Source organism: Crassostrea angulata, chromosome 10 (assembly GCF_025612915.1).
Source record: "Crassostrea angulata isolate pt1a10 chromosome 10, ASM2561291v2, whole genome shotgun sequence".
Classification (NCBI taxonomy): Eukaryota; Metazoa; Mollusca; class Bivalvia; order Ostreida; family Ostreidae; genus Magallana; species Magallana angulata.
The window spans coordinates 16,793,141-16,805,821 of record NC_069120.1 but is presented as its reverse complement, the minus strand read 5'-3'; the positions used below and the strand labels follow the sequence as shown (position 1 = coordinate 16,805,821).

Genomic DNA, 12,681 nt, shown 5'->3' with positions numbered 1-12,681 from the left:
GGTCGGCCAGCTGTGTTGCAAAGTTATCGATAAGAAAAACAAACTATTTAAAGACATTGGTTTTGAGATTGTGATTAATATGAGACATAAAATTGAATAAAAATTCTAAAGATAAGGTTAACTGTCGTGAAATTAAAATATGTATATATATTATTCTAAGAAATGTTTCTTTGCATTGTCGGCTATATATAGGGAAAAAAGCATATTATGCAGGTGAAAATTGACATTTTTTTTTATTATTTCAAGCAATTATTACGGGATATGAGTATGACGTCCTGAATGTCGGTTCAATACAGACTCACTTTGTGAAGTTGGTTGATAAAACTTTTCTGGAGAGCTATTATAATACAGCTTTACAGCCACTTGTGAACTAGCTGCAGGTCTGTAGCTCCCGGTCTAAACATACAGATGGACGATCTGGGAGCTACAGTGCCTCCCATAGTAAAACTTCAATTTACGGCCCACAAAAAATACGCGCTAGTTTTATATTATTATTGAAAATTGTGTTATTATTTATCTTTCACTTTCACAACAACAAAAAATATAAATACATGTAAAGTAACATAAATTTTTCCGCGAAAAATTACCGAATCCTTGCAGGTCGTTTATTCTAACTAATTCAGAAAAATAACAAGAGTAAAAATGGGGTACTCTATATGCAATGTTTTTGCCCCAAAATGACTAAGTTCAACAGCTGATGTTTTTTCATAAATTATCAGAAATCAAAATCCTAGCAATTTGCATACCTCTGATGTATATGTATAAATGATCTGCAAAAGAACAACTTCCTATCTTGAAAACTGTTCGAGGAGTTATCGGTACAATAAGGGTACCTTTTTGACAGCCACTCGCCCGCCTGCAATTTTTACTATTTCAATAATCGGAAATAATCTAGAAAAGAGTACGCATTTACTTATATTCCAGTTTAAATTACATGTCAATTTTTTTTTAAAGAGAAATAAGATATTAGGCATTTCCTTTTATAATACGATGAGATTTATATTTATACGGAAATTAGCGCATTCGTCACATCGGCAACGATTTTTTTTCTACATGAACCTCTTCCTGTTTGGTCCAGCTTCAATCATACCTCAATTTTTTTCTAAAAATAATACCGGTGTTTTCGATAGAAAAGTTTTCGTTCATTAAAAGCTTATTGCAACAGTTTAGCTGAATATTGTTTATTTTTCGTTCATTCCGGCGGTTACGGCATGCCTTTTCCCGCAGCAAGGCAGTTGCCATATAAGGTCATGTCAAAATTCGACAAACTTGTAGACTTTATATTGTCAATTAGTATCATGTCAGATGTGCTATTGCCGAGCCTGAAGTTACAAATGCAGAAACTACGGATTGAAAGTGTGCAAAGTTGAAGGTTTAATTTACTAATGTAAACAATAAAGTTGCAAAATGTGCATCATGCGAAGGAACTGAGTCAAATCTTACACGTGTTTATGCCCGAGTTTTATAGGTTACACGATCAGAATTACACATATTCATACTCAGGCTCACACATCAACACGATTGCATATTCGGATTTACAAGTTTACATGTCTGGATTTTTGAACACGATTACCCTCCATATTATACAGTCATGAAGTTAACTTTATATTCTTCAATACAATATGTAACGTTATATTGCAAATTGTGACTGTGATTTTTAATATGTTTTTTTCAATTCAGTTGTGTTTATACTCTGTCCCGGGTTTTTGCTTCCACCACTTTTCGCTTGATATTTCGATAATAATAAATACCTTTATGCTTAAACTACGTTCATCCACTAATATGAAAAATGTCCAGATTATCTGTTTTGCAACGCCCCCTCTACCGCTTCAGGTTTCAATACACATCCCAAATAAAAAGTCTACGGAGATTTTGCATTGCATCAGCCATTAATGAGCCCGGATGATAACGTTGAAAAATTGCGCGAGGTGTCCCGAGTACTTCCGAATGGAGAAAAGATGTAAACATTTCCCAATATAAATCTCTGGAAGAAATTTGTTTTCGTGCCTGTAAACTTTTATGAGTGAAAAGGGATAATTTGTCAATGAAGTTATCTTGGATATTTTCCATTTCATCGATTTCAACTGTACTTCTTTCACAGGTATGTGTGTTTTTATTAAAAATCATCAAAAAGTGATAGAAGCAATAACTTGGGACAGACTATAATAAATTATTTTGATTCATACTATTTCAGTTACTTAATATGCCCCAAAAGTTTGGATCAACTCCTCTATAACTCTATTTTATCATCAAATATATATTTTGATATCATATATAATACATGTACCTGATATATCGCGGCATATTGATTGATGTGATTATTTGAAAATGAATCAATGTAATCAAAGTTAGACCTTTCGTCTCGCTCTCTCTTATGTATGCATGGTTATTGCACGAGCGATAACCTTGTATAACATAGAGCGAAATGAAAGGTCTAAATTTAATTAGATTGAAAATGAATGTCTTTGTTTTATTTATTACAAGGAATATTTATATAGGACCTATATATATATATATATATATATTGAGAAAATATCTTCAAGAAACCAAATCCAGGAATTTGCTATATATATTATCATCAGACAAGTAGCATTGTTTTTTTTTCTTTTTTCTTCCAGCAAACTTTTTTTTTCAATTTAATTCAGTAAATTAGGATAGAGTTGCTCCCTTTTTTGTGAGCATGTATGTAAAAAGAAATGAATTGAAAGGAAGGAAATTAACAGTGAAATTGATGTGATATGAACTTAAAGGTACGCTATGATGCCCCCCCCCCCCCCCCGCCCACCCTCACGGGTTAGGATTTTCATGATTTTGAGAAGTTTTTTTTATAAAAAAATTTTTGATTGTCAAGATTTTTTGGTTGAGTTACCCCCCCCCCCCCCTACACTTTCAAAAACGATGCTACGTGCCTTATCATGAATGAGACCAAACAACCCTATTTCAAAATACCTTTGTAGGTTAAAACATGTATATATGAGGAAAAAATTAATAGGAAAATACCAGTAATTAAATGCTAACCCGATATTATATGCCTGTCATCGAGTTGAGGCCTATCTAATTAATGAAAAATCGACCTTTCATCTAGCTTTTTCTTATACATGGTTATCGCTCCTTTCACGGGCGATTTCTGGTATAACAATATACATTTAACAAAGAGCGAGTCAAATAAAGCCTGAATGGCTTTATGATAGATTTCACGATGCCTCGACCATATTGATTACCATATTTAAAGACGGATTCTAAATTACTTATATTTGTATATTTCTACGCAGTTGTACGATTAAATATTAATTCTTACACGTGCACTTTAACGTTATTATCATTTCGTATGATTATGCTAACTTCGCTTGCGCCCCAACAGTAAGTCATTTGCGTCATTCGTGAAATGTATTGGGCTATATGTACGTGTACGTTACTTTCGGTTACATTTGATTTGTACGTGTTATCAGAAAGACGCTGGAAAATGTAAATAAACGGACACTATATTATGTATCTAAGACATTGTTTAATTACTTAATTACTTGCTTTTGTCGTTTCCAGAGTTTCTGTCGTGTCCTTTGGATCCTCCCAGGAACATAAATCTTCTTCGTCGTCGTTTTCACCCTGTTCCTGAAAATAATTCCTGTATAACTCTCCTGCAAACCCTTCAGTTAGTGTAAGAATTTATCGTATTTAAATAAACTACATGATTTTTTTTAACATTTCAACACCCACCAAATTTGCATACGATCGTATCGTTACCCTTCAACCTAGAATTTCGAGAGATGATTCCTAATCATAAATTGAATGTAAATAGGTAAATCGTATACTGTATATCCTACCCAAGGCTGACATGGGATCTGAAGAAACTGTGATTTGTCTGCCTCCATTTTGGAAGACATGAGAAGACTGATCACAAAGAGATGAAAACAGTAAAAGACACCACCTGGTCTTCTAAGATTACTGACACTTTACCATGGCAATATGGACTTTCCTCCAGGGATAGAAGTACGGGTTCTCAAGGTTATCAAAGTTCGATCGGAAAGTGACACTGATCCCCCGATGTTTCAATAATGCGCTTCCAATTTTAGCACGAATGTATTTATCAATGAGAGAGAGAGAGAGAGAGAGAGAGAGAGAGAGAGAGAGAGAGAGAGAGAGAGAGAGTAAGTGTGTGTGTGTGTGTTTGTGTGTGTTCCTTGAATGTGAATGATTATACCAAAAAAATGTATCCAAAAAATGTCAAATTATTGCTAGTAGTTGTTTACTTTCAGAGCTCAATAATACCGCGATGTACATATTTTGCTCTTTTGGTAGATAATCAGGGTGGGGTTTTTTTCAGCATTAATGTTTCTCTGATCTTTGTTCACCCTCATTTCCAAAAACATGGAAAAAATACATAAAGTTTAAATCTGTGCATTAGCATCAATATCAACCTTCCTGAAGATAACAAGCAAAAATGGTACAAAAGCAAAACCAATATACTAATAGTGTTGGATCTCTTAGCTGCAGGACTGTAACTCACAGTCTGAAAAACATCCGAATTTTGTCAGACCAGGAGCTACAGACCTGCAATTATATGCACAGGGGCCAAGACCGTTTTAACATTAATTTCAATCTAACCATTAATAAAGAAATTAAAAAAAATCTTTATTTATGGTTACATTGAAATTAATGTTAAAACGGGCTTGCGTGGTCTCTGTGGCTACATGTATGAATCTCTGTACTTCATATAAGGATGAGCATGCAGTGTATATACGTTATATACCGGGGGTTCGCAATGTGCACCGTATAACGGACACCAAAATTCACGAAAAATGATAATGTTATACAGTATTTTGAACTATTTTGAAGATTTTGCTAAATGCCGTTATTTTCCAATAATTTTCGCTCTCGAGACACTGAAATCGCCACCTGTGTTTGACATGTGACCTTTTGATGCTTGTTCACTCACGTGGAAATTTGCATTTGGTCAGCAGTCTGAAACCCTAATCGTAAATATTCACAGACGATTTTATAAAAAAAATGGAAGATTGACATGCTCTGAAATAGTCGTTTTTACAATTTAGCGCATCACTTATAACATATGGGCACACGCAGTGCTACCTTTATGCATTGAATATATACAATAAAGTAAAACCCACAAACATTAGATACATGTAGTTTGATAATAGATATATTGGTATGATTTTATAACCTAATACAAATCTGAAGGCGAATCGCATACCAGAACTTTTTGCTTCATGACTATTCGATTTTAATACTATGAACTGCTATTCAGAGCACTTTTACAATTATGATTTCGATGCACAAACCCGTAAAATGAAAAGCTTCACTGCAGAAGTAATGTGCATAAAGAAGGCATATTCCTATATTATGTTTATTTCTATTCGGAAAGTCATGCACATATAAATCTTTATAGTTTACATAAAGACAGTGGGCATAGACTCAATACTTGCGTATCAAGTGCGTTTAACAAGGTGTGTGCTAAAGAATTCTAATTAAGTAATTCATTAATTCATTGCGGCTGAAAAATGTCTCAAACAGGTTTTGTATTCAAAACAATGCACCAAAAAAGGTGTGTCTCCGAGTAAAATTTAAACCTTTGCCTGAAAAATCTCAATTTTCATGATGTCGTTCTACAAGGCAAGTATCTATTCAATATTTCTTTTTTTTTTCAAATGCACAATACATATAGATGTGCATAATATTTCATATACGAAGTCACTTTTTATTTCAGACTTTCCGATGCATCCTATTCATGTTCACACTGTGCTATTTTTGTTGGCATGCCCATGCTAAAGCCTTCATATTTGAGGCAGAGGATTCACACGCTGTGGGGTTACTTAACATAAATAACCCCGAAGAAGGAGCAGTTTACCGGTCCGAGGCCAGCGGCAGAAAGGCTGTTCACTTAATACAAGGTCAGTACCTTGAATACACCTTCTGCGTACGAAAGGAGACCAAAGTTCAAGTCTCCAACATCAGGTTCTCCAATGACGGTCCGCATGACGAATATGTTATTGAGATTGACGGAAATGTCGTTGGAAAATTTGAGACAGGAACACAAACCGGAAGTGGAGCTGCATGGAATGATTATCATTCCAGTGGTCAGGTGGGAAATCCGGTGGATCTTGGGGCTGGTAGCCACAAGGTCAAGCTGACGACCGTCTTCTCGGATCAGTGGGGAGCCGAGGTAGATTTTATCACACTAGACGTGGACGACAGGAATTTGGACGAAATGGGGTTTTATTGTGACAAGTTTTGTTCCGACGATATAGCTTTTAAAAACGTGTCTACACAGGACAGCGTACCTAGTTCAAGATTTGAGCAAAACAGTTTCAAGTCGTCTTGTCCTGAGGAATCCAACGTTAGAGTTGCTGTGTTTAACGATATAGCAGACACTTTCCGTTTAACAGCAACAATCCCTCAATACAGAACATTTTCCAATAACCGAGTTCCGATCTTCAGTGGATGTAATTTTAATCGCCCTTCTTTGAACCTCTCCAATATACTTATAGATCCGTATGGACAAACCATCACCACGAAGAAAATGAAAACCGTTTTTGCGGGATCCCCAACCTACATGATCATGACTACAACCTTTTATCCGTCTGTACTTTCCTTCGTTAGGGGCGTGGATGAAAATCGAGTTGGATCTATTTTGACAGTAAAGTTTAGAAACGAAGGCCCCGTATTTGACCTTGACGTTTCTTATTTGGGGGAGTCCCGCCGTTATATCAGTTTCGACAGACTAAAGATTGACCCCCAAAATGAAACGACTTATACGTGGACATTCCCAGACTACTCCTGGAGTGCAGACCAAGACAACATTCTTAGGCTTGGATTTACGTCCTCTCAAACCATGAATGTAGTCATTGATTCCATCATCCTTAAAAGTCGAGAAACTGTCCACAACAAAACCGTTCTCTTTAAAGACAACAAATACATTATAGAGGGAACGGACATTGATTTTTGGTACATGGGAGAAAAAACCATGACTATCACTAGTAAGTATACCAAAGAAGAATTTTATGACATGGATCGGATTCAAGTCTATGTAAAACTACCTTGGAGCAGCGGTTACTCCCAAGTATTTTCCTTATATCATGATGGATTGGTCAGTTTGTTGCCAATGACTCCCCATGGTCTGGATTGGATACCATTCGGAACGAGCATTGTCATTGGTCCAAACAACGCCAGTGATGCTCGACCGACCTCACCAATCAAAAGCATTGAAATGGATACGATCAACATGAAGTTCGATGTTGAATTCATCCATGGCGACCGTGCATCTCTTTACATAGATGCGATGCATCCTGAAACGATTCTCACCGTCAAATACAACTCAGTCATGCACGACAGAAAAATGTACCCCCTAATGACTCTCTCTTCCATGTGGATCTCTGACGGCAATAGTCTGGTGGATCGTATTTCTGTGAATAACGATGCCGATCGGAATATCATCGGGGACTGGACCACTTTGTATGGGTTGTCTGCAGTGCTCTACCGGAAATGCATATCTAGTTATAATACATTGAGCCCTGATCTGAAATTAGAGACAATAGACAAGGAAAATACAGTGCACATCCTTTAGAAGCATTCAGACAGTCCGAACGAATATTGTCACTGTATATCATGAAACGATTTATAATCGGACTCTGTTGCTTCAGTATCGCTGTTTACATTTGAACCATGCAATTATTGAAATTGCCGTGTATAATAACACTTAACATGTAAATTCAACAAATTCACAAAGTTTCAGTTTGGTCATACTATACCATGGTAAGAGCAATAACGTTTGTAATAAATGCTCTGAAATTTCCGTTTTGCTTTATTCAAAAGTCTAGCAATTAACGTGAAATCTTTAAATAAGATGAAATTGAAAAAAAAATTAATTAGTAAGTGCATGTGCATTTTTAAAAAGGGTAATAAATGAAACTGTAGAGTGCTTGTGACTTTTTGTGATTTCCCTCTTTTCTCTCCAGATTTTTATCATTGATCTTATATAGTTTTTCTGCTTGCAGAATAAGATCAATAAAAGTATTTTAAAATTACAATTCTATTTTTGTATTATCATAATTCAAGTTTTTTTTTGTCATACTGAATCCAAAATAAGAAGTGCATAGGGAAATTAGAGGACATCGGACTGGAATATTTATAAAAAAATTAATATATCATGTTCAATGTGTTCATCTTTTGAATATCATTTAATTGTATTTACACTACGGAGAAAATCAAATTGTTCATGTAGTGTGCAATCATTTTTTTTGAAATTTTAGAAATGAAAAACCATATTCCAAAAAATTATTTTAAGGCCAATATTTGGAAAGTAAGTCATTGACATCATATTTTGAAAAGTGAAAAAAAATACTACAATCAAAGTTTTATTATAACTTAAACAAATTGATTTTTTTTTTCTTAAGTGTAATTATTTTTATTCTGAGCAACGTCATTTTCATAAGAAAGTTGATTCTTGTATGAATATTGTTTGGCCAATGCCTGAACATTGATAATTCAAAGTTAGTTACAGCTGATCTAATGGGTAAGTGTCTGTGACATTCTTAAAAAATGTTACCACCTCAGTTTCTCACTGAACGAGTTGTCCTTTACAGAAAATAACCAATGATCCAGAAAACCAAGTAACTAATAAAAGTATTGGGTAAACACATATACTTGTATTGGCATCATTAAGGTCCCCTCATCCAATGAGGAATGCTGTTACATGCATACACATCACACATTTAACATATGTATGTTGGTTAATGTACAAACTCTTTGCGAGCATACGCGTATTTTAAAAGGTTTGTTTTCAACAGTCTGTATCTTCTCATTTCTTCATACAGTCATACGGATTCATTTATCTAATAAGCGCAAACGTCCACCACACTTTCGCTGGATCGATTGAAAAGAACAATTAAATATTAATCATCACGCAATTGACCCCCTATTTTTGCAAAATTACCATCTAATCAAGCAAGAGCGAAAACAAACTTAAGACGTTAACTGAAAGAAATAACCTCAAATTGCAATTACAGAAAAAATGACTGAAAAATGAATAACGATGAAATAAATATTGCTAAAACTGAAATACATACTCGTAAAAAGAAAATTTGTAAACTGTTTTATTTGCGAAATACATTTTTTTTTAGATTTACAAAAAAAATGTAGTCAACAATGACGGTAAACCAACATACATGTATTTGTGTTTTATTTTTGCGATATTTAAACAATTGCGAGATAAACGAAACAATTAATCTCACAGATAAACAAGAATTTTTGTTTTATATTTACGACGCTGACGGTGTGTTCCGTTCCAAAAATGTAGATACATTTTGCATTCAGCATGTTATAGGAAGTTTACTTATTGTTACGGAATATAAGAATATGCGATATAAAGTAACTATAAAACATAAAGAAACAATTTTATTTACATGTACAAGGGTAATGGTAATTAATACTGTTTTAACTGGGCTATCAGTCAAAAAGTACATAAATTAACAATCCACAGGCTTGGTGTCAACTTTAAAAATCATGCGTATTATGTATATGTTTATTTACTGATTCTCTTTAAGTCTATTATTCATTGCGGCTGAAACATGTCTCAAACTGGTTTTGTGTTCTAAACAGTACGCTATGTAAGGTGTGTCTTCAAGTAAAATTCAAACCATCACCTGAAAAATCTCAAATTTTCGGCAAGTACCGATTTAATCTGTCTGCATTTTTTGTCTCAAATGCACAATAAACAGATATGCATAATATTTCCTTAACGAGGTCCTTTCATTTCAGCCTTACCAATGCATCCTAATCATGTTCACGTGATCTGAAATAAGGGAAAATTGGCAGTGTTCTAAGTATTTGGACTGATTTTATTTTTTGATTGTATATCGTGAAATGACTTATCGGATTATATTCCACATAATCATTGATAAATTTTGAATAAATTATAACAGTTATTGTGTTATATAACGCTTCTAATTAACCTCACCTGCTACTACAAACATTCACAAAGTTTATTTTTGGTCGTACTATGATGAGAAAATTAACGTTTGTAATAATATCCGTTATGCCTTTTTTTCAAAAGTCTATCAATTAACGTAAAATCTGTCACAATGCAATAGGTTTATTCATGCATACACTTCCCTGAAGAATACCTCTGATATACCGGTATTATATTTAATATTTATAATCAATGTTATCCTCTTTGGTCCTTCAATTTTGTCACTTCAGGTATTGGTCCATATTAAACTATATATACTTCAGTTGTTCTATTTGTTTACTATGATACTATAAATATCCATGTTTTTGGTCAGTCAGCCGGTGTCTATTAGCACGCACTGTAGCACAAGCTTGATGTGTAACTGAGCTTATTTTTACGCTAACCTATCTTCATTAGGAATAAGTTCGGTATTTTTCTTTATACTTTAGTTTTGTAATGTTTAAAGGGGATGCGAGGCCATCTTGTGCATTTGAGAATAAAATAAAACATTTCTTGAAATGGTTTGTTTCTGTCAAAAATTCCCTAAAACTGTTGTCAAAAGATAGAACTACCCAATAAATATGACGTCAACATGTTGTGTTGTATTCAAATTCTACATAGACCAAGATGGCCATACATACCCCTTATTTAAGAAATACTTCCGATATATGTTTTTGTTAACGTGTTCGATAGTATTTTCGGGTTAACGTTTTACATACTAGTATGACTTGTTTATTTACTTAGGGCTTAGATGTGTTTGTGTGACAAGCGGTGGTTTCTCCTTGTTAGGTTATTTGTGATTTTATATTTTGTAATCTAATACGGTGTTATTGGTCATATATATATATATATATATATATATATATATATATATATATATATATATATATATATATATATATATATATATATATAATAACTAAATGCTACAGAAATTGGTTAAAGTACATTGGCTATACAGATAACGCATGATTGTTTATAGTCATAGAGAAATGGGTAAATAAGTCCAGTAATGAACCTGTTTGCGCCAGGTCAGAAACTATGAATAAAATGCTATGGCCGTCCACGGTGCGTCAGAACATTAGTATGGACTTGAGCTCATGTACTTTTAAGGTTCGGAAATTTGAGGTACAGTGTCCGTGCGTATAAAAAGGAGGTGCAGGGAAAGCAACTCTCCAGCAGTTATCTGGAAGCTGTCTTTTGCCTCCTCTTTTTGTACAGGTAAGATCATATTAAAATACTTACGCGTTTTTAAAAAAAGTTAACATAAATGATTCAGGGGGTACAAGTAAATATAATATTTTATTTTCAGAGTTTCTTGTAATCAATGTCTATATTATTTATTATATATACTATTATATTATTATTAAATACTCTCTTTTGCCTCTTCTTTTTGTACAGGGAAAAGGGCTATAACCCAGGTAGAGGAGGAGATAATTCTGGGTTATATAACGTGGCACAGGCAACACCAGGTGTCTGGTCAAGGACGAATAAGGTCCCGAGGACAAAGTTAACCAAAATATCGTATTGGGTGAAATCATAGTACGACATATACTTAACATATACGCTTAACTGTAACAGTGTTTTATAACATTAAGGGCTGTGATACACTTAAAGAAGAATGGTATCGATTTTAGTCAAAAATCACTTTTCCGGTTTTAATGATTTTAATGCTTCAGTCAAGCATTTTTAATAGGCAACCAAAATTTGAGCATGTATGCTTAAAATGAATTGGAAGATATACAAATCAGCTCAATTTTTTTTACAGGTATATTGAACCTATGTAATTAAAAACCGGGCACAAACTTTGTTTAGATGAGAGAGAATTGTGAGCTCTCTATCTTGCTTAACACTTAACGACCGACTTTCAAATTTCATTTGATCATTAGAAATGCATTCCTAAAGTAGTGTTATTAATAAAAACAGAAAAAATAGAATTTGACCAAAATCGTGACCATGCCCCTTTAAAGGTTTTGTATAGCGAGTAATGTTTTTGTGAATGTGTATATTTGTAAAGTTATTGATTATGATATTTATATAGATAGAAATTGTTAACACCTAATGGAGTCATTTTATTGCTTGACTGATCAGACACACGGCATCCGTCGTGACGAAATCTTCAAATAAGATGAACGTAAAATTTATAAATATTCAATCCGTTAGTGCGTGTGCATTTTAGAGAGGACGATGAACAGTGCTTGTGAACTCTGGATACAAACAATGTTTTTTTTATTGTTTTGTATATTTGATAATTATTTTGATCATTAATATTTTATTTTCCAATGACAAAAATTCACTTACGTAATCAATGTTGCCAAATAAATCACAATATTATATGACAACACACGTCCATATTGACCATCAACATTTTTCTCTCTGAATTTCTCTTATTTAAAATGAAATTGTCAACTTATGAGCGATCTATTTCACTGTATAATACTCACTCCATTTCTAAGTGTTTCGTTGATTCGTCGAAATTTTATTTATAACTTTTCTAGGAAAAATCAACGCCGTCTAGCTGTCGGAATTTAAATATTGTACAAAATCTACCGACTTCGCTAATCATACGTCTATGTAACAGAAATTCTCTTGAGACACTAGGATAATATCAGCAAATTGACATGTAAATAAAACATACTGGGGTTCTGGCGACGCAACGTGATCCATAATTAAACTTCACCAAGGAAACAAAAACATATAAACAAAAAAAGAGATAAACTAGT

General features: G+C 33.7%; 1 protein-coding gene across 1 annotated transcript; it reads left to right on the top strand.

Annotated features, from left to right (window-relative positions):
- Positions 1–5,340: 5,340 nt before the first annotated feature.
- LOC128166889 (uncharacterized) lies at positions 5,341–7,804 on the top strand. The gene is made up of 2 exons (XM_052832323.1): positions 5,341–5,625; positions 5,720–7,804. The coding sequence occupies exons 1-2, from the start codon at positions 5,608–5,610 to the stop codon at positions 7,574–7,576; spliced, it is 1,875 nt and encodes a 624-aa protein (XP_052688283.1). The 5' UTR covers positions 5,341–5,607; the 3' UTR covers positions 7,577–7,804.
- Positions 7,805–12,681: the final 4,877 nt, after the last annotated feature.